A 23,146-nucleotide genomic window follows, 5' to 3' on the forward strand; every position below is an offset into this window, starting at 1 on the left:
AAATGTATTTTCAATTAGGGAACAAAGAAAGTTATCGAAAATTTAGCTCCAAATATTAGTTTTATGATATAAAAAACCTGAAACAAAAACTAAAACCTATCTGAAAAATTGACAAAAAATGAACTAATGATATGTACCTATGTATATTTCTATTTTTCTTTTAAATGTAATATATCTGTAAAAGTAAAACATACCTTTCTAATGTGGCTCCGAGATTGTCTGATTTGTCTTTGTTGAGTGTTTCATACATGTCTTGCAACTCCAGCGGTCTCTTATAACCTTTTATAAAAATTGGCACTGTCCAAAAAAAGGACAACGATGAAAATATGTTGGCCGTCTCCTTGGGATTTGGCGGGAGAGTTGATTTGGTTCCCCTCTCCATGATTGCGATAAAATCTCACTTTTCACTTAATAATTAAAGGCACGATAAGTTAAAAACACTTTAAAAAATACAATCATCTTAACATCACAGATAAACATATAAAAATAAGGTTTAACATCTTAATATTTGGTATCAAATTCACAGGATCACATAATACTTAATTAAAATGAGCAAGGTTTTCATTAGATATTATTTAAAAAAATACTTTATATTAAATATATATTTTTAAATATTATTATTTTAATCTATTGGCACAAAGTAAGTAAAGTTTTAAGTTGTAGCGTAGTTTGATCTTGTGTGTTCATTAAAAAATTTTGGTTCTAAGGCGCTCGAATCTGAAACAAACAAAAAATATACATGTATTAGTTTTCATCGTCATAATCATTCCCTTTCTGCACCTAATGGTGCATAGGACACCGCATTGGTACACCAACCACAGCGTATCTTGATAATTTTGTTACATATAGGTAAGATGATCAGTCTAGCTCTTACTAACGGTACCAGTCCAAGGACTATGAAAAATTCTAGTGTTAAAGCACCTTTTTAATATGCTAGCGGACACTTTTCTGATAGGATCCACTCATATGGACACAAACCATAACTTTCTTATCTTTTGGTACATTTCACATTTTTGCGTTCTTATGATTTGCCCAAATATTTGATTTTGATGGCCATTTTCATTGGACCTTAGTTGACGATTTGAAGTAAATCTTATTTGACTAACATGCTGGGACACTTTTGTCGGTGACTGTTTTTTATAGGGGCATTATATGAGGGTATTACAAGTAAACTTAGAAATCTCCATTGAACCTACTACTGAGATATTTTCAAAAAACTTTTTTTTTTTTAAATTGTGAGATTTCTAATTCTGCTCCACGAAGTCAATGGAGAATGCTAAGTTTGCAGTGTCAAGTAGTATAATTGAAATCTGTTTTTGCAAGATTTAGAGACGGTTTTGAATAAGAATATTGTTAAGGTAGGCAGGTTTTTATGTATAGTTTATTTTGGCATCAAAAACGAATTTTCCGTTTTTGGTGGAGATTTCTAAGTTTGCTTTTAATACCCTCAAATCTCTTACCATATAATTACATCAGTTTCACATAGCCTATAGCCGTCTTTCACTACAAATGTATTTTGGACTGACTATAACCTACATGAAACTGAAGTAACTATAGAAGACGGCTATAGTCATAATTTATATAGACAGTCAAATGTCAATATATTTGTGAATATTTGATAAATGTACACAACAATATTGATGATTTTAAGAGGGACAGAGATTTCTATAGGTTCAATATGAGAAATAAAGGTAAGCTAGTTGTGCCCACTACTAGACTGCAAAAATGAATAATTCTTTCGCCTCAAACTGCGTACGATTCTACAACAAGGTACCTCTTGAAATTCAGGCTTTGACAGCAAAAACTTTTAAAAATTTTGTCAAGCACAGCCTGTTTGGAAAGAGCTACTGTAGAGTCGAAGAATATTTTCAGGACAAGACAGCTTGTCATTAGATTCGTGTTTATTGATATTAGTTTGTTGATTTTTATTGGGTTGTTGATTAGAATTTATCAGTTTATTGAGTTTATTTTACTAATTGTTGAATTATATTATATAGTTGTAATTTATTGACGTTTATAGGTGATTCAATGAATCCTATGCAAAGAATATCGTCATTGCACAGGCAATATCTGAATTTTTTTAAGGAGATAATTTTAAAAATGTATCTTTTGATGATGGATTTTATTTTTAAGTACATTTTTACTCATGACAAAAAGGAAAAATACATAATTTTTTTTGACAAAATATTTTACTACATTTTGTTGAAATGAAATTGTGAAATCTTAATAAGAAGTTAAAAAAAATAAATCACTTAACAGATACTGCCGGTGCAACGACCATATACAAAACTAAAACTAAATCTGATTTCCTTAATGAGAGACTTTTAGAGAGTTTTACTTAGACCACGAGGCGGACTTCAGTACATACAGAAGATAAAATATTTTATCCGTGGAAATTAATTCAAGTCGAAAAGGATCATACTGATTTCAATATTAAATGTACTCTTGAATCAAATGATTTGTTTACATTTCTTAAGTCTTTTATTTACACCAGATAAAATTTCCCTACCGATAATAATAAACACTATTTATATAATTGATCATTCAAATAATGTAAAATACATTAGACACAGAATAGATTAAGCACTTATTCAGTTTTACATACATTTCAACACATATACATACATGCACTACATACCAGTGGCAAATTGTGACTTTTTTAATAGGTGAGCTATATTTTTTTTCATAATTTGTACCTGCATGTACAAACATACATATAAGTAATTAAGTATACACATGGCCATAGAATTAAGAATAGTCCAGAAGGAGCGTAGAATCATATTTGAATACAATCAGACTGTGTCCAATAATTCCCCCACTATGCCCTACTTTCGCCGCGCGCATTCGTGATGTCGCCGCGTAATGTTGCACGATGGGAAAAACTACAATTATAACACAAATGTAAGGTAAAAAAAAAAGCAATCTTTTAATTTCTCTAAAATTTTATTTAAACAACAATCAATAACAATATTTGAGTTTGTCCAAATGTTCAGAGTCATTAAGATAACTTCACTAAAATCAACAAATGGAAGAATTGAAGAAATATGGATGTTCGAACATAGGAAAAATGGTGAATGTTACACGGTGTGTAAAGTGGTTACTTAAACCAGCCAATTACAGGTCATAAGCCCTGTAAATGCCTAGACTTCCAGATTCCCTTATTTAAGGTATTCTCCATCCTTGTTGTAATTTGTTGAACAATTAATAACTTCGCGAAATATATAGGTATATTCTCCATTATTTTAATACAGTTCATATATGCAAAAGTTAAAAATATATATATTTAAAAAATTAGTAATATAAAATTCATTATTCTTTTTTGTATAGCACTGATTGAAAACACCATACGTTTTTTTTGTAATTTACGTTTTATACTGAATAATATTTACTAATTAAAAATAAAACAAACACAGTATTGTAAGAAGTCACTCCCCATTATGTGCAAAAAAAGTTTTTTTCTTTTATGTAATGGGAAACGTTAATAAATATTTTTTTCTGAATAAACTTTTTAAAAAATCAATAACATTCATTAGAAATAGACAAAAAAATTGAAGAAAAATGTGATCGTCACCGTCCGCTTTGTTTACTTCTAAAAATAAATAATGCCAAAAATTGATGCAGCACCGAGCAGAGCGCCACTAACTATGCGGGCGGACGAAATAAATGGCGTCGTATGTCAACAGAATACTATCAACGGAAAATCGTCCTTAGGAAATATTGTTGGAAATGCTTTTCTCCAAATAGAGGAGCTTCAAAAAATATCTGTAATCTGCGAGTGAACTCAGGAAGGAAAATATACCAACTGGGTTTTGAGATGTTAAAATTCATTATACATTTTGTATCAAGAAATAAGCTGCAGTAATATATAACAAAGTATAACAAAGAGGACAACTGAAACCAATATTTTGTTTAAAGCATAGCGAATCAATCATATAGTTTATAATTTTGAAAATAAAAATTGAATCGCATGTGAAATGTCATTATTGTAATGATTCTACTAAAAATAATAATATTAAATTAACTTATAATACAGATACATGCATCCTCACACAAACATTCACACATGTACACAAATGTCTCCCACACAATTATGTAAAGTATCTCTTTCTATAATGTGTATTATTAGATTAACTTAACTGAAATTATGCGGAGCATTAGATTTTATGTTCCGGATAATTACCTTAGACAGCGTCAGCATAGACTGTTTCACATTCCAATATACAGGACCAACTTGCCAATAGTTATGCCTGTTGGAAGGGCTATCTCTATGTTGAACAATATTACTTTGGACATTGACATTTTTCACGTCTCTGAGGGAGTTTTTCGTTACAAGATTCTCTTACTTTTTTAACATATTATTTTCTGGGTCTTATGTATACTTATGTGTTTTTTTTACATATACCTAATTTTACCTTATTATTTTTATTATTTCTATATGAATGAATTAAGATATTCCATTTTGTAATATATATATGAATAAATAAAATTGAAATTATAAAAAAAAAGACTGTTCACCTTACCCTCAAACTACAGATGATCGAGATACACTGCGGTTGGAGTAATGCAGTGCCCCATGTATCACTGGGTGCGGACAGAGAAACAGTGGCAACAAATAACTTTAAAACATATAATCACTATAAAAATGTGTATGTTAAAACTAAGAACTTTGATAATAATGGCACATTATATTAAACCTTGCTATGGTCAAACTAAGTATGCCTATGAATACTGTAATTATTGTAAGCAATGAAATAACAGTACTTTATATCATGTCACATTTGCAACATCACTGTTTATGTCTTCTTTGATTGTGAGTGTTCCACCGTCACGCGCTGACTCTACACTGAACACTTAATTAATATGCTTGTTCATATATATTATTCTACTGATAAAAAAAGATAAACTAAACTTTTCGGTGAGTTTTATTCCTGGGGAGAAGAGGCACTGTGTGGTTTACATTAACGTGTATTTATATAAAAAGGCGCTGTATGAGAAGTTTATAAGAATATTACTGTGTCCAGGCGGATGATGAACACTGTTTGGTGTGCGGATTAGAACCAGAACCATCATCAGGGTTTATATTGATAAATCTTACTAAATGTTATTAAATATTTGTATATAACCACTTACCGACTTTTCTATGTCTACCGGTTTTCTTAGCTATTTATCTAAGCTAGCTCTAAGATAATCTTAGGTAATCTTAGGTAATCTAAGGTAATCTTAGCTCAAATCCAAATCGGTCCTAGGATTTTCATGTGATAAAATTCAAAATTTGTTCACAAACAAAAAATATAGACATTTGAATGTAAAATTAGATTTTTATGTTGATCTGTGGTCAAAAATTGTGAATGTCAAAATCTTCAAAGTCATTTTGCTCAGTTTGACACATTCGGCCTTGTTTTAGCACTCTAAGTTTTTTTATTTTTTTTTATTTAAATATTACAGGGTATTCTTTAAACCCTGTCACATCCGAAACCACGATGATCAGATGAGCAAGAAGATATATTGGGACATTAAAATACATTTATAGAATGAATAAAATTTACAAAATAAAATATTTGAAAAAACAAATGGTTGCTTACTTCTGCATTGGAGAAACGAGGAGGGGGGAGGGGGAGTCTGATACACCGTTAACCGCGCCGCCGCGACTTTCTCGCTTCTCTCCTGCAGAAGTAAGCAACCATTTGTTTTTTAAATATTTTTTTATTTTTTATTTCTTGGTTCTAAATATTATTTTTAATATGCATTAGCAAATTGATGTCTTCTTGCCCATACTGATCATCGTGGTTTCGGATGTGACAGGGTTTAAAGAACACCTGTATTTAGGCCTAAGCCAATTACAACAGTTACATAAAGAAACATTTATACAAGAAAGTGAACAATAAGAACATAAAACTATGTAGCAAAGACAAACAAGGGCAAAAAAATCATGGTTTACAATATATTCATAAACACCATAAACATACAAGACTTCGAGCTAAATTTTATTCCTATATTTCATTGTCTATATAAACTGGCTCCTGAATCATTAGATTCGCAAGAAATCTACCCCGGGGATCTTAAGCGTGACAGGTGAACGTGCCAACCACTATACTATGAGGCAGATGTATATCGAGTCGAAAACACTCAATCCTGATTCTAGTTTCACACACATAACGGTTTTCTCTAACGAGTAATAAAGAGAATTTACCAAATGAAATAAACGTGATAGTCAAAAAATTATTATCAGATAGTAAAGATACAATCTTGTATTCTTTAATGAACTTGTAATCTGTGTAATGTGGGAATAAAGTTGCCAAATGATCAACATGGTCAAAAATTACCATGATTTGCACAAATTTGCTTTTTGACTGAATCATCAAAAAGTTTATTTTAACATTTATATCCCTAAAAAGCTTTTTAAAAACAAAATTAAGAGGTTAAGAAAAAGATGCAGAAAATATTTTTTAAATAAATACTAACCACTGATAAATCCACCAGCGGGTCTGATTCTGAGACCGTGCTATCGCAAGTTAAAGCTGAAATTAACACAGCCGCGCTTTACTTCCAACATAAATTCAAATCCGTATTCTGGGCAGTATTCCAAACGCTCTCGTAGCCGTATTATCTCGTGTATTTACATAAAAAAATATCATGAACTTAGAATCAGACTGCTGGTCCATGAAGAGGTATAGAAATTGAAAAAATAACATTTTCAGGCGTTGTCTAGTATGTAGGTGAAATAATTCAATTAGATGAATCTCACCCGCATAAATAAAGGTTTTAGCTCTTTAACTTCACAAACATCAACAGATGAAAGAATTAAAGGAATATAGATGTTCAAATATGAGGTGAATGGTTAATGTTACACAGTGGCCACTTAAACCAGCCAGTGACAGGTCATAAGCCCTGTAGATGCCTAGACTTCTATATTACCTTCTCCAAAATGTTCTTCATCTCTGTTGTAATATGTTAAATAAATACTATACTGGGGTCATAAGCAAAAAAAAAGTCATTTGCAAAAGTCATATTTTGAGATATGACACTATTTAGTATTTATCAACTTTATGCAAATTCAACATATTACAACAGAGATGAAGAACATTTAAGAGAAGGTGATATATAAGTCAAGGCATCTACAGGGCTTATGACCTGTCATGGGCTGGTTTAAGTGGGCACTTTACACACTGTGTAACATTCACCATTCTGCCCATATTTGAACATCTATATCCCTTCAATTATTTCATCTGTTGATGTTTGTGTTTGTGAATGCAAATTTAAAAAAAAATAATCATAAATAAAAACACAGTATGTCAATTGTTTCTAAAGCATAAAACCTGTATTTTTCATATCTACACTGAGTTTTTGCTCATGGATCTCTAGATATTGCTTAAAAAACATTATTTTTATTATTCGTTATAGGCAGGTAGCCTTTGCTGATGCACCTCTATCTCGTGTACTGCTTTTTGTCCAAGTTCTTCCTTCAAAAAAGCATCCAAACCATTTTTAAACTGGTTGACCGAAATGGAATGGACAACTAGACTTGGCAATTTATTCCAGTCTGAAATCACCCTGCTGGAAAGGAAGTTTTTCTCGGGATTGAGGTGGAATTGGGGACAATAGAGCTTCCAGTTATGACCCCGTAAATTTGTGTTGGGATTAAATTATTAATACATCTCATGCAGGGGGCAGTCATAGTAATTATTGAGTATCTTATAAGTTTCTATCAAGTCCCCTCTCTTCCGTCCTTCTTCCAATGATGTAAGTCCTAGTGCTTTTAATCTACCGTGGTAAGGCATCCTTTTGAGTAATTTGGGGATTTTTTTAGCACATCTTTGGACTTTTTCCAATAGCTCGATATCTTTAGTAAAGTAGGAACTACATACTTGTTATCCATATTCCAATAAAGGTCTTACATAGGTCTTGTATATTTTGAGAAATACCTCTGGAGTGATATTTTAGAATTCCTTTTATTAATCAAATAAATTATTACTTGGCTTTATCTTGGTAATAGATGTGCTATCTTGGCAATAGATGTGATGTGAGTTTCCCATTTTTAATTTGATATGATTATGCCGAGATCTTTCTGATGGTTTACAGGTTTGAGATGGACACCACCCAAAAGATAAGTATACCTAAACTATATCATTTTTCGTACTGAAATATTTTTTTTACTGCTCATTGATATACATTAAATGGTTTGAAATTTCTTGTAGAACATTATTTAACATTGTATTTTTTGTTTAAAAAACTGCCTTTTTGCTTATGAAGGCAGTATACCCAACTAGGTGACGTCCCGATGAATCTTATATTTTTAAAATCCGCCTACTTTACTGACTGCCCAACAACGAAGTTCCGAGCTAAGGAAAAAAATGTTTTCTTACACACAGTAAAAATTAAAGAATTTAATTGTACGGTGAAGTTTCTCGAAAATAAAGTGAACAATAACCAATCAACTATAGCATTGTTACATGTTGTTGTAAATTTCTGGTTTCCTGGTAGCCATTTTTTCCAATGTAAAGTGTATTTTCACAGCTACGGGGTTTCTTATTTTAAAAAGCAGCACAACTGACTAACTTGAACTCGTGACGTTACGGGTGGAGTTATTTCAAAATAACAAAACTCCCACTGAGCCAAAATAATTTATGTATCAGCGGTGTAATTTTTCAAAGTTTTGTGATTATTAAAAAAAAGACATAATAAAAATTGTTTATACAAAACTAACTTGTGGTAAAATATTCTTATCTAGTGCATATTTACTGTGTAATAAAATACACTAATCACAGATAGACCGTCTTCATAGGGGAGAATAGGGGTCCTTAGAACAAAAAACAAAAAACTTTTTTTTATCAAAAATCAAATATGGATGTTTTTGTAGATATTTCTTCATAAAACTCCATAGTTAATGATTTACATAAAGGGTGTTGTTTAAACCCTGTCAAATCCGAAACCACGATGATCAGAATGAGCAAGAAGACATATTGGGACATTAAAATATTTTTTTAGAACAAATTCATTTTTTTAAAATAAAATATCAAAAAACGCAAATGGTTGCTTACTTCTGCAGGGGTGAAACGAGGAGGGGGAAGGGGGGAGTCTGACACTGCGCCGCGCTGCCCTCACTTCTCTCCTGCAGAAGTAAGCAACCATTTGTTTTTTTAATATTTTCTTTTTAATTTTTTTTTTGTTCTAAATATTTTTTTAAATATGCTAATATGTCTTCTTGCCCATACTGATCATCGTGGTTTCGGATGTGACAGGGTTTAAAGAACACCCTGTATATTTCAATTAAATTCCTTGTTGAAGTTTTCTCTTTTTGTTTCGACCAATGAGCGCTTTTCACCTGAGTAAGCATCGTCTGGACTGGTAAACAACATTTTCAACTTTCATACTATTTTTTACGAGGTTAGGAGATAAGATCAGATAAGTATTTTATTCAGGGACAGAAAAAAAAAACATAATTACAATTAGTTTGCAAAACAGTTAATTTTGAATCATCCAAAACGGTTTAATCCTAATACCTCTCCCCTACAACATATACATACTTTCACAATATGAAAAATCTGTGAGACAACAAAGATACGAAGACAATGATACAGCAAAATTTTACAAGACAGATTGCATGACATGAATAAGTTACAGGAACAAAAATACTGTACAAGACAAAGTGTAAATTGTTCGAGAGAGAGAGTAAAATGTTGTAAAATAGCATGTTTCATGTTTTTGTAAACATATAAACACTTGTAATATTTTGTTTATATTTGAAGCCCTAACTTTTTGGTTATTCATTATAATAAAATAAATAAAACAACTTTGTTTTTAACCACCATTTTTTTTTTATTACCATCAAACATTAAACCTGCATTCTACACAACTAATAATATAGGAACATTAAAAAAAATCACAAAGACAAAGTCCATAAATATAATAAATCTGGCATTTACCAATTAAATTGTAATGATTGTGATTCAATCTACATTGGAAAAACTAAAAGAAACTTTAATATTAGAGTAAAAGAACACTTAAGGTGCCTAAATATTATTTTTTTCTGAATTTGCAAACCATCTGATCATCATAATTTCAATTAAGACACTGGATTTTAAGTACTTCATGTTAAAAATAAAATATTAAAATAAGACAATTTGGAAATCTTAGAAATTAAAAAGCGATTCATAATAAGAAAAACATAATTAATAACCAAATAAACAATATTTCTTTTAGTCCACTCCTGTCTAGTTTCGAAAGTATTCATCTCAAATTACCACCCTTTTAGAGAAAAAAAGACTTGATTTATTAGCTCCACCTGTAGTATTTAGTAAACATGGATAAAATAAAATAGGAAATGAAGCTTGTTTACTTTGAAACCGGTCAGTGGAAAAAAAAAAATTAGAGGTTAAAAACAAAGTTGTTTTATTTTTATAATAACTTATTTCCACAAATGCAAATATGTAGTTATTTGCGCCGAACCGGAGTAGTGGATATCATGGATCGTGCAGCAAAATTAAAATGGCAGTGGGCAGGACACTTGGCGAGGCAAAATGATGGCAGGTGGACACCCAGAATAATAAATTGGAGACCATGGGCAAACAAAAGATGTGTCGAAAGGCCACAGAAAAGATGGGTCGATGACATTGCCTCGATAGCCGGCAAAACATGGACGATGAAAGCAGGTGATTGGAAGGAATGGAGACGTTTGGAAGAGGCCGCCACCCAGCAGTTGAGAGAATAAGGCTGAAGAAGAAGAAGAAGAAGTTATTTGCACAACGAAAATTGGTTAACTCTTGTTTGGCTATGATATCACATAAGTGTACATATTTCAATCGAGTATCTTTGCAGATGACACCAAACTGTTTGCAAACCCCCTTCTATACTCTGGTCTCCAGGATTTGAACCACATTGATGAGTGGACTAAAAACTGGCTAATCTCACTAAACGCTGAAAAATGTTCCGTTCTTTACATAGGCAAAAACAACACTATGTGTACTTATATTTTGGGTGGTGTCCAACTCAAACCAGTAAAGGGTCATTTCGTATGAAATCAACACACTAAAATAAAAAAAAATACTTAATCACCTCAGAATTTGATGAAACGGTATGAAGGTTGTCCTCATATAAATTAAGAAAAGTGTCATTTTTTCCAATATTTCAAACGGTTTCAAAATTATGGCTGTGTAAAGCTTCCCAAAATCCACCAAAAAAACGTAACCGACATATTTTTTAATCACCATACCTTTTCTCCTAATTGAGCTAGAGAGATGAGAGTGGTGTCATTTTACTCAGTTTTAAATACTCTATCTTTTGATTAGTTTTAAAAATATTTTTGAAAATTCAAATTCAAAATTTTGATTTTGATTCTCTCAACAAGTGCATTTTTAAAAAAAATTCTACTAGCCACAGGACCACAACCCAATTCACGGATTATATTATATTTTGTCTTCTCCCTCTGACGCACGATTCACCGGTACGCAGCATAGTCTATCTCGCTCAAGCCGCAATTTTAGAAGATCTGGTATTTTTCATACAAAATCAGAGTAAAATCTCATGCAAAACAGAATATACACAATAACGATTGCGCGTGCATACAAGATATGTAAAAAAATCTTTTGGTGCTAATATTGAATAATGTTGTACGAGTTTAATGTTGCAATGAATTCCTGTTTCTTTGTATTACATATTTCTACTCATTATTAATAATTTATTTACACATGTTTTTGCTTTGTTGTGCATTGCACTTACGCGCATACTAAGGAACCGCCTATGGTTACAACATAAAATTATGGTTTCAAATTAATGACAAAAAATTGACAAACACAAAACACTGTTCACGTCAAGAGATTAGAGTTGGTACTTTGTATTTCTGGACCCCAAAATAAACATTTCAATTATCACGTTTATGTTTTAAGCAAACAGAAAATTCTAAGAAACAAAACTTCACAATGCAATATTTGATTAACACCTTTCCTTTAACTATATCATATTGATTGTGCAACTTCATAATATGATACTTATCTTTTCCTGAAGATATCAAAGTGAAATATCATGATAAATTGTTAAAACAGGTTACGGCTCGTGAGGCTTATCTATCAAAAATTGATTTTTTATAGTTTTTGATAAATGTAATTTTTTTTTCTGCAGCACAGACATAAGAACAATCTTATAAAAGTAACCAATATTATTTTGTACTGTATTTATTTACTTATCTCATAATTATTTAAGTTATCTTTATTTGCTCTAATAAACTGATGTTTACCTAACAAAATAAAGGTTGTGGCATAGCAATCAAGTGTAATAACCCAATTTTAATCATCTAATATTAAGTCCGATTTCCGTCGGTATAGAGCAATCAGATTTTGGTATTTTTATTGATTTTATACTGTTTATCGATTTGGAGTTTACTTAGTGCAATGATATAATCAAATTAATTTACATACGCAATTATTCTTTTTTTTATGTTTATATGTTAGTTGCATTATTCTTTTACCTTGCTTGTAATGTACAAGGTTAATATATACTTCAAAACTATAGTTATTTATTTGTTTACTTTAAAATTTGTTTTTTTTTTCTTTTAAATTTATATTAAATTTACTTCAATGAAAACCTTTATTTTGTTATTTTATGTAAGGATCGGTAAGATGTTTCGGCTGTGACTGTGTTCAAGAGGAAACCACAGAAAACTCGTCAGAAGAAGGCCGACCGTTGTAATTCGTCAACAGATCTTCCGATCCACTTGAATAGTGTTCGGCATTTGGTGTCCTGCTATCATTGATACCTTTTATTGCCTTCACTATATCTGTCATGTATAATGTTACCTCTCTTGACAAGTCCCTATGACTAATCACTACATGCACATCGTGTAAATCCTCATTTGGACTTCTGCATCGCGCCTCCAGTTGCATTCTCTGCAGACTAAAAAAGGGGCAATGCATCAATAGACGGGAGAAATCATGGAGAGTAACATCATCGCATGGGCAAGTGTTGATCTCAGATTTATTTAATTATTCTTATTACGAACCACAACAGAATGGTGAACATTTTGGAGAAGGAAATATGGAAGTCTACTTATGTACAGGGGTTATATATGACCTGTCATTGGCTGGTTTAAGTGTCCACTTTACAACTGTATAATATTAAGCATTTTGACTGCTCTCCAAAGAGTAGATGGACCTATTCCTTTTTCTATATAATAAATAATAATATTTTTAAATACCCTTATATATTAAATAACTAGTATTAAATTAAATAAATATTAAATAACTAGTATTCAGTTTGGAATTCAGAAGGGTTTTGACTGCTTTAATATTCTTGCATAAAACAATATCTAACTACATAGACGCCCGTAGAATCTTATTCTACGTCTTAAAAGATTGTTAAGGTTAGGTTGTTTAGACTGTTTATTTTAAGTTTATTTAATAAATTATATATAATTAATACCAATCCATTGGGACTTTCATAAGCCTGTTATGCTAGCATAAAAAATATATAATAAAAAATTAAACAATTTCTTTTCTTCAAATCTAAAATTCATTTTTATGCAAGGAAAACCTATCCAGCGTTGTTATTTTTAACCTTTTTGACACCTCCTTTTGTTCGCGTTCAATCAAGGGGAAAAAGCTACTCGCGATATTTGCACAGTGTATGGTGAAGATACTATGTTTTCGCGTTTCAAAAACATTTGGACAATAAGATGGCGGTATACAGGTATGTGCCTACAATTGAAATCGAAAATGCTCGCTTTCATCTACTTGAGATTCCATTTTGAAGGCTTGTTGTCAAATAAAATAATATATATAATGTAAAAGAAAACTCAATATCTCGTAAAGCTGAAAATTTCATTTCGAATGACCTTTACCATTCTGTTTTTGGTGCTCAATTTTTTATTTGTAATAAACGGACACAACTTATGTTAAAACCTTATATATCCATTCGATTTTCTTTATCTAAAATGTTTTTTATTTACATATTATTTTTTTACATAGGGAGGTATGAATTTACTGTGGAATAGGAAAAAGTCTATGAAAATTAATATCTACAATTATTACAAAATTAATTTCAAATTTACTATGAATAGGTATTTTTTGTCGTATCTATATAGGATAAAATATATATCTATCCATCTCATTGTATCTATAATAAACTTAATTATTTTCTTAAGGCTTCGTGTGTAATTAGTACAAAGTTCCTTTGTCATCATGAGTCATGCAATATTCACATGTCATTTATAACATTACAAAGTGGCCAGTACAATTTTTAATTTGTTTTTCAATTGATACTTAAGTCACTGACATATAACAAATAGACACGTTATTAACCTTTTCCTTACTAAGCATTCAAAAATTACACATGATCCGAACGGGGGGACTAAACGACCCCAGCGCCGTCTTGTATATAGCGTCACGAGAATAAAAAGTTGGAAGTATTTATGACCATGCAATAATTTAATTATGTATGTTTTCACATACACATATTTTACTCATTCGTGTATTTTATTCATTTTTGTTAGTTTGCCGAATGCGAATGTACATAAAGTGAAATCGACCCTTGTATTATTTGTTATTTTTTTTGTTTTAATATTAAACGATTTGAAAATTTAAAAACAAAAACAGGAAAATGCTTATTATTGTTATTTAACAATTACAAAAAATATGCGGCAAATAGCTTTAATAATACTCAAGTTATTGAATAAAAATTGGTCTATGGGGGATTCGAATCCCCCCCCTTCGGTCCAGCTAGGTTAAAGTTTGTAGGTTTTCACGGCCTTTCAGATTCTTGTAATGTTTTTCAGAAAAAACATCTAATATATAAATATAAAAATAAGTTATTGCCTTACCAACCGTATTTCATATATATCAAATATTGCGTTGCCCTCAACAGTTTAAAATAAAGAGACAGCAAATCACAATACACATAAAAATATTTTTAACAGGTGTAAGAAAGAGATTTTTATTTACTATACCTATATAAGTACGGCCTATTATTTCAAAAGCAATAAAAAGCTGATCTTAATTTTGTGTTTTCCTTCGAAAAATTTTAATTTTATGGTTAATTCAATTATCCACATTTCTGCATATTCGGATAACGTGTGTAACTCATTGACCCATGTAATTGGAGTTTTACTGTACCTACAAAACAACCAATCTAAGTGTAATATTCTACACGCAGTGTCTACAAATTACTTATATGATTGAGTATCCACACAGTTGTTAGCTGGTAGGTAAATAATGTGGTATTGTGGTATTCTACTTAGTTGTCTGATGACACCTGTATTTCTAGACTTCCAGGTAAAAGCAATTTGCACCTCTACCTGTGTCATTCCTTAATGAATTCTTGTAAATTTGTCAAAGAATATTATCAATCTATAATGTCATTTTATTATATAACATGGTGCTGTATACACAATGTTATATTTTTACCAGTGTCTTGATTAGGTTTTATTAATATTTAAAGCCTGCTTTAAATACTTTACATTTGTGAAAAATGAACTTAAATATAGAACAAATTATTTACTTATTTAGTAAATTGTAGATTGAATGAAATAGAAACATTAACACACATGAAGAAATTGGAAAATAAAAAGGAATTAAAAATATCCAATAGATGGAGTAAAAATCGTCATAACGATTTATACACTGAAGTCCGAGAACAGGTCAACAAAGTATCAAGTGTGTCGGGGTGTCTGAGGAATGTAATATGGAGAAATAAGGATATGCGTATCTATAGAAAGGTCAGAATATACAAGACATGTGTGAGTTGGCCTCCTGGTGTGGTGTAAAGGTCAGCGCGTTAACCTACCATGCAACAGGTCTCGGGTTCGATTCCCAACATGGTTGATATAAAATATTGATTTAAGTGAGTTTTCACACTAGAATATTTCACAGTCTCTGGACTGGTACCTGAAGCGTAAAACTGATCATCTTACCTTCATGTAACAAAAATTATCAAGATACACTGCGATTGGTGTACCAATGCAGTGCCCTATGCACTATTAGGTGCGGATAGGTAATGAAGATGTGTGAGACCTATCATGACGTATGCTGTGAAAGCGCGGGCTGACACTGTTCTTGATTAAATGATTTTAAAGCTACTTCACTGATGGAACACTAACGGTAAAAATTTGTAACACTTTATCCTAATCTTTCTGTGCTACTAGTAGTGTTCCTCGGGGTTCCCATCTGGGCCCAATACTGTTTATCATCTTTATTTGATGATGTGGAAATATTGCTGTTTGCCAATGACATGAAGATTTTGGAAGTTATCTTTATATAGTAAATCTCTAAAAATGTTAGGCTTCATGTTACGTGTGACTAAGGAATTCAAAAACATAGGCACTTTGAAGTTAATGTATACTTCATTAGTGAGAAGCCAGTTAGAGCATAACTCTAACATAATATGGACTCCTGACTAAACTGTCACCAAAATTCTCTTGAAATAGTCCAAAAAAAATTCTTACGGTATTTAAACTTTAAACTTAGAATCAGTCATGATTTTTTAAATTACGATCTTATAGACCTTTTAAATTTATTCAAAATTGTAAATTCAATATGGGATTGCCCTGAACTGTTATCTCTCATCAACTTCAGGGTGCCTGGAAGAATGACTAGACAGGTGCCACCGTTTTGTAGCAACAATTCACGGACAGTGTATACTTGTAATGCCGTATTAAACAGACTTCATGAACTCGGCAATAGTTATTCCCACGTATCTGATATATTTAGTGTAGGGTTATTGTTCCTATAGAACAAACCTTTTGAACTTTTTTAAAGATGGTGAATGGAAATTATATTTATTTATTCATGCATTTCATAATGTATACAGTTTTTTGTTCACTTTGCCCAGCTGTATGAAACAGAACTTATGATTTTCTTGTAGTATTACTTGAGAATGTTTTATTATTTAATTTTGTTTTTTACATTTATTCTTGAATTGTTTAAACTGTCTACTGAATACGCTGTATAATTTTTAGGTTATTTTTTAAAATATAAATCTTGTATAATTTTTAGGTTTAATTTTTTTAATAAATCTTGGGTATAAGGAAATTTATGTTATAAAAAAAAAAAAAAAATTAAGCCAAATATGTTGGTATTATAATTTTTTATAAAAGGCAGATTTGCCGTTTATGTTAATAAAATAAAATAAATACCAAAGGGCTACTCAGAACTGCTTAAATTAAGGTCATAAGGTAAATTAACATGTTACAAAAATGATCAAGATACACCGCGATAGGTTTACCAATTCAGTGCCCTATGCACCATAAGGTGTGGAAAGGGAATGATGATGATGAAAATGAGAATCAAGTTGTGGCAGAGCGGGGTTCAAACTGTGTACTTCTTAGGACCTATGTGACAGGACCATGGGATCACAATCCGGTTAAATATGTCTATTGTAGTCTCTGTTATAATTTTTATTCATGTTATTTGGTATTTTATTTATTTTTGTATTTACGGACATTGTCCATTTATACAAGTCATAGGGTAATAACATTACAATAGTGAAAATCATTTAAAAAGAAGAAAAGAAGCATTGACAAACATGTGGGACATCAAGACAAGATCTAGACTATTTATTGAGTGCTCATTTAAATCCATAGAATTAGAATAGTCCAAAAACCGCATACGCGCATCAAACACAAGGCGACTAAACTACTCTTAAATGAGTAGTTTTACGTTTTGACCCATTAGTTTCTTTGTAGACGTCGTTCAGTGCGCAACTCCTGATTTGAATTCAACTATGCCGTGTTGTGTCGCTTTAAAGTGTAGAAATACTGCTGGGATCTTAAAGAAACAGGATGGGATCACATTTCATGTGCAAGTAGCAAATGCATGCGTAAGTAGCAAATGCATTACTTAAAAATTTAATTATTTTACCATCTGTCAGATTGTCAAAGAAAACCAAATAGATATTTTGTTTGTGTTGCCAGGGTAGTCAAATTTCTTACGCTTTGCTCATCTAATGAGAAAACTAATTAAAATTGGACCCCTCGGATTAAACAACGCCGTGGTGGACATTTGACAGACATTATCTTTAAAACATAAAATATTATTTAACATGACATAAAAATATCCGTTTTATGTGAAATATGTAAAAAAAAAACTCCATTAATTGACCCTGTACTTATCTACTCTGTTGTGTCAATCGATGTTTCCGCGTGTGCAATAAAATTTTAGATAAATTAACAAATTGCTTTTTTTAAATATTTTACATTCGTGTTATGATTATATTTTTCGCGATTTGGCAACATTACGCGGCAACTTCACGCATGCGCGCGGCGAAAGTGGGGTAAAGTGGGGAGTTTTTTGGACACAGTCCGATGTACTCAAATATGATTCAACGCTCCTTCTGGACTATTCTTAAATCTATGTTTAAATCATTGTAAACTTTAAAAAATATTTCAAATATCATTTGTGTTACAACAGATCTTTTTTCTTTAAAAGGCCTTAATGAAGAAGAAACATACGTAATTGGACACTAGACATCCTCTAATCATTATTTTCAGGATTTTTTTTTAATACATAAAAAGTCAAATTTGACATAACCCAATTTATTTTGACCTTGCTTTTGTGTAACATATGATCTAACCATAGAATTAAGAATAGTCCAAAAGGAGCGTAGAATCATAATTGAATACATCGGACTGTGTCCAAAAATCCTCCCACTGTATCCCACTTTCACCGCGCACATTCGTGATGTCGCCGCGAAATGTTGCACGATGGGAAAAAAATATAATTATAACACAAATGTAAGGTAAAAAAAAGCAATCTGTTGATTTCTCTAAAATTTTATTCTGCACGCGGAAATACAGATTTTTTTATTTTAGGGAAAGAAATATTTGCGTTCTTATAATTTACCCAAATATTTCGATGGACATTTTCAACGAGTCGTAAATAACTCACTATTAGAAAATGGAAATAAAGTTGTGGTAGAGTGGGGTTCGAACCTCGGACCTCTGGTCCGTGGTCCGCAACACTAGCCACGGGACCACAATCCGATTAGATAGATAACAGAGTAGATAAGTAAAGGGTCATTTAATAAGAGTAATTGATTTAATGATCTTTGAACGTAAAATATACAGCAAATTTTATTTTACATAAAACGGATATTTTTATATCATGTTAATTAATATTTGATGTTTTAAAGATAATGTCGGTACAATGTCCACCACAGAGTAGTTTGATTCGGATCCTGGACCTCGGGGTCCAATTTTCATTAGTTCTCTCATTAGATGAGCAAAGTAGGATAAAAAAATTTACTACCCTGGCAACACTAACGAAATGTCCATTTCGATTTCTTCGACAATCTGACAGATGGAAAAATAATTTATTTTTAAGTAATGTATTTGCTACTTACACATTCATTTGCTAATTACACATAAAATGTGATCCCATCCTGTTTCTTTAAGATCCTAGCAGTATTTCTACACTTGAAAGGGACAGAACACGGCATAGTTGAATTCAAATCAGAAGTTGCGTACTGAGTGACGTCTTCAAATAAACTAATGGGTCAAAACGTAAACCTACTCATTTATGAGTAGTTTAGTCGCCTTCTGTTTGATGTGCGTATGCGGTTTCTGGACTATTCTTAATTCTATGGTGTAGGTATATATCTTCATCCTTTTTTCTAACTAATGTTTGCGTGACATGTGTATAGTGATTTACTATCTATATTTCAAATTGTTGATGGCAAAGTTATATTTGCTAAATATGACTTCCAATTAGTAAAATACGAAAACGTCTATTTATTAAAAGTCATTGGGAAAAACGATTTATTTTATCAACAAATTATTTGAGTAGGTAGGTAGATTGATTTGATCATGACATTATAAAACCGAACTTATGGTTTACCCGGTATAACAGTCAGAAATTGAATACAAACGAAAACAAATTCATCAGTCGAATTGAAGTGCTTGTAGCACAAATTAGTATAAGTGGTATGAGCACAAATTATACTATTGGTATGAGGTATGATTGGTACTTACATCCATGTTCATATTATTATGCATTCAATTAAATGGGACTTACGCAATATATAATCCAATGGTAGTTTGTTGTAAAATATTGTCAGTCACATCCTTTGATTACTATAGCCTCGCGATTATCTCGAGCATACACTATCACTTAAAACATTGTAAATACAAATAGTATATTTATATTTACATAAAGTTGCTGGTTGCTATCCGGCTTATGTCACTTTTTGAGGTTAAATTTCGCGCCTGCGCAGACGTTCCTCCGCGACAAATTGCGATCAAGACTGATCGAAAATCGAGAATGAAGATAACATATAGTATAGCAACTCAATACCACTTACCACTTGACCATCTGAATTTAATGATAGAATATAGAAATGCATGATGAATAAACTATATCATAATAACAAATTCATCATTAAAATCCAGGATCATATTGAAGTTAAATAATATTGTTCTATTTGATCATTTTATAATGTACCTACATAGGGCTATGTGAAAACTTGAGACATCATATCGGTGTCACGCACATGTGATATGTAAAGTAAAGCGTGGTATTTTAATTTTGCTTCGATACTTCATAACTTTGCCTATTGATACTTTCTTGGTCAGATCAGAGGCATCCAGACTGTAAAATTTATTTTATTGTTATTATTGTCATTACCTACATACATAATAAAAATTTACAGTGCTTCATTTCGTACCGTTATTTGCGGTTAATAGTGCATAGGACACTGAATTTGAACTCCAATTGCAGTCCATATTGTTAATTTATTGTAACTTCAAGGTAGAATGCAATGCGATAACTTATGAATTATTTTGAACCAAACGCAAACGCAATCGTGAGAAGTGAGATTGAATTATATTCCTCTAACCAATAATTCCAGGAAGCTGAACTTTTGGATCTAAGATATCTTATGACCTGTCATTGGCTGGTTTAAGTTAAAGTCATAAGCCCTGTAAATGCCTAGACTTCCATATTCGTTCTCAATAATGTTTTCTCTCTGTTGAAATAAATTTGAATATGAATAACTCCCATGGCAGGAAATAACAGCCAGTCTGCAAGCATTTGGACATACTCAAACATTGTTGAATTAACTAACTAGTAAAAGAAGATGTATAAAAATTGGAAAATTGTTTTCAAGCGTTGCCTAGTAAGTAGGTGATTTGGTTCAGCCGGATGAATCTCACCCGCATAATAAAGGTTTCAGCTCCTTTACTTCACAAAAGTCAACAGATGGAAGAGTTGAGGAAATGTGGATATTCGAATATGGGCAGAATGGTTAATGTTACACAGTGTGTAAAGTGGCCACTTAAAACAGCCAATGACAGGTCATAAGCCCTGTAAATGCCTAGACTTCCATATTCTCTTCTCAATAATGTTTTCCCTCTGTTGAAACAAATATATTTTAACAAATCACTATACACATGTCACGCAAACATTAGTTAGAAAAAGAGATATAACTACCTACACCATAGAATTAAGAATAGTCCAGAAACCGCATACGCACATCAAACAGAAGGTGACTAAACTACTCATAAATGAGTAGGTTTACGTTTTGACCCATTCGTTTCTTTGTAGACGTCGCTCAGTACGCAACTCCTGATTTGAATTCAACTATGCCGTGTTCTGTCCTTTACAAGTGTAGAAATACTGCTAGGATCTTAAAGAAACAGGATGGGATCACATTTTATGTGTAATTAGCTAATTAATGTGTAAGTAGCAAATACATCACTATAAAAATAATTATTTTTCCATATGTCAGATTCTCGAAGAAACAAAATAAAAATTTCGTTAGTGCTGCCAGGGTAGAATTTTTTTACCCTACTTTGCTCATCTAATGAGAGAACTAATGAAAATTGGACCTCGGATTAAACAACTCTGTGGTGGACATTTGACCGACATTATCTTTAAAACATCAAATATTATTTAACATGATATAAAAATATCAGTTTTATGTAAAATAAAATTTGCTTTATATTTTACGTTCAAAGTTCATTAATTCAATTACTCTCATTAAATGACTCTTTACTTATCTACTCTGTTGTATCAATCAATATTTCCGCGTGCACAGTAAAATTTTAGAGAAATTAGCAGATTGCTTTTTTTTTACCTTACATTTGTGTTATGATTATAATTTTTCCCATCGTGCAATATTACGCGGCGACATCATGAATACGCGCGGCGAAAGTGAGGCATAGTGGGGGAATTTTCGGACACAGTCCGATATATTTAAATATGATTCTACGCTCCTTCTGGACTATTCTTAATTCTATGGCTTTAATAATTATAATATACTATATATGTACTTTAACTTTAAAATATGTAATTGGCCTTGTCAAATGTTATTTTATGCACTTTGTGAAGACCGGATTTCTACAGTAAAAAAAAATAAAACAACCTTAGAAAACTAATGGATATGACTTTTTTCTTGTTTGTTTGCTCTTGGCCAAGCAGTCGTGGTGTTGGCAGGAAAGAAGCGCACCATTAGGATTCACCTTGTCCTCAGCGTTTCCGGAGGCCCCCTGAAGCCTGAAGAGAGACGCCAGTCGCTTCTGTCACCAAGACTGTTCATCTTGTAGGACTTCTTCCGCGAGAACGAGTTTTCGTATTCGTCCTAATGCCAGTCATAATATTACGGATCTGACTAATGCCAGCTGTGATAATTTACTGTAAAAAATTTAACAATTAGCATAGGTATTAGGTATACTGTAATATTATACCTAATCATCATCGCACTGATCGAAATAAAGACAGAAAAAGTTGGACAATTTTTTTTTTTTTTTTTAAGAAAAGAAATATTTGCGTTCTTATGATTTACCCAAATATTTAATTTTGAGGGCCATTTTCAACGAGTTGTAAATAACTCACTATTAGAAAATGGAATCAAGTTGGGGTAGAGTGGAATTCGAACCACAGACCTTTGGTCCGTGAGTCCGAGACACTAGCCACAGGACCACAACCCGATGATATAATTATGAATAAAATTGAATCAATAATAATTATTTGTAATGTTCAGGAAAAATATTATTATCAATACAGTTCAAAAAGGGGGTTCATCGATTTATTTAATGAAAGATTTTCGGACAAGTAATGTATGTTGGTGTAATAAGGTATAAATTTATTTTTTTAACAATCCAAACGTTAAAGGTTTCTGAAAAAAATAATCAAATCTTGTTTAAAAAAATTAAAAATGGTAAATTGACTAA

The 23,146-nt window shown here is 31.5% G+C and overlaps 1 protein-coding gene across 3 annotated transcripts in view; it reads right to left on the reverse strand.

Moving 5' to 3' along the window:
• LOC148273619 (ATP-binding cassette sub-family C member 4-like) overlaps nt 1-22,226 on the reverse strand; it is a 50,014-nt gene extending 27,788 nt beyond the window's left edge. The window contains exons 1-2 of one of the 3 annotated variants that reach the window (XM_088238427.1): nt 19,992-22,226; nt 195-717 (exon numbers count right to left, since the gene is read on the reverse strand). In XM_088238427.1, the coding sequence (XP_088094553.1) occupies nt 195-382 (188 nt within the window). In that variant the 5' untranslated portion in view covers nt 383-717; nt 19,992-22,226. Of the gene's footprint in view, nt 1-194; nt 718-4,515; nt 4,833-19,991 lie in introns of those variants that run through there. The other 2 variants (XM_088238426.1, XM_088238428.1) reach the window with 2 other exon arrangements.
• Between the last annotated feature and the right edge of the window lie 920 nt (nt 22,227-23,146).

The sequence above is a fragment of the Micrasema longulum genome, unplaced genomic scaffold (genome assembly GCF_059751315.1).
Source record: "Micrasema longulum isolate JH-2025_06_02 unplaced genomic scaffold, ASM5975131v1 h1tg001895l, whole genome shotgun sequence".
Classification (NCBI taxonomy): Eukaryota; Metazoa; Arthropoda; class Insecta; order Trichoptera; family Brachycentridae; genus Micrasema; species Micrasema longulum.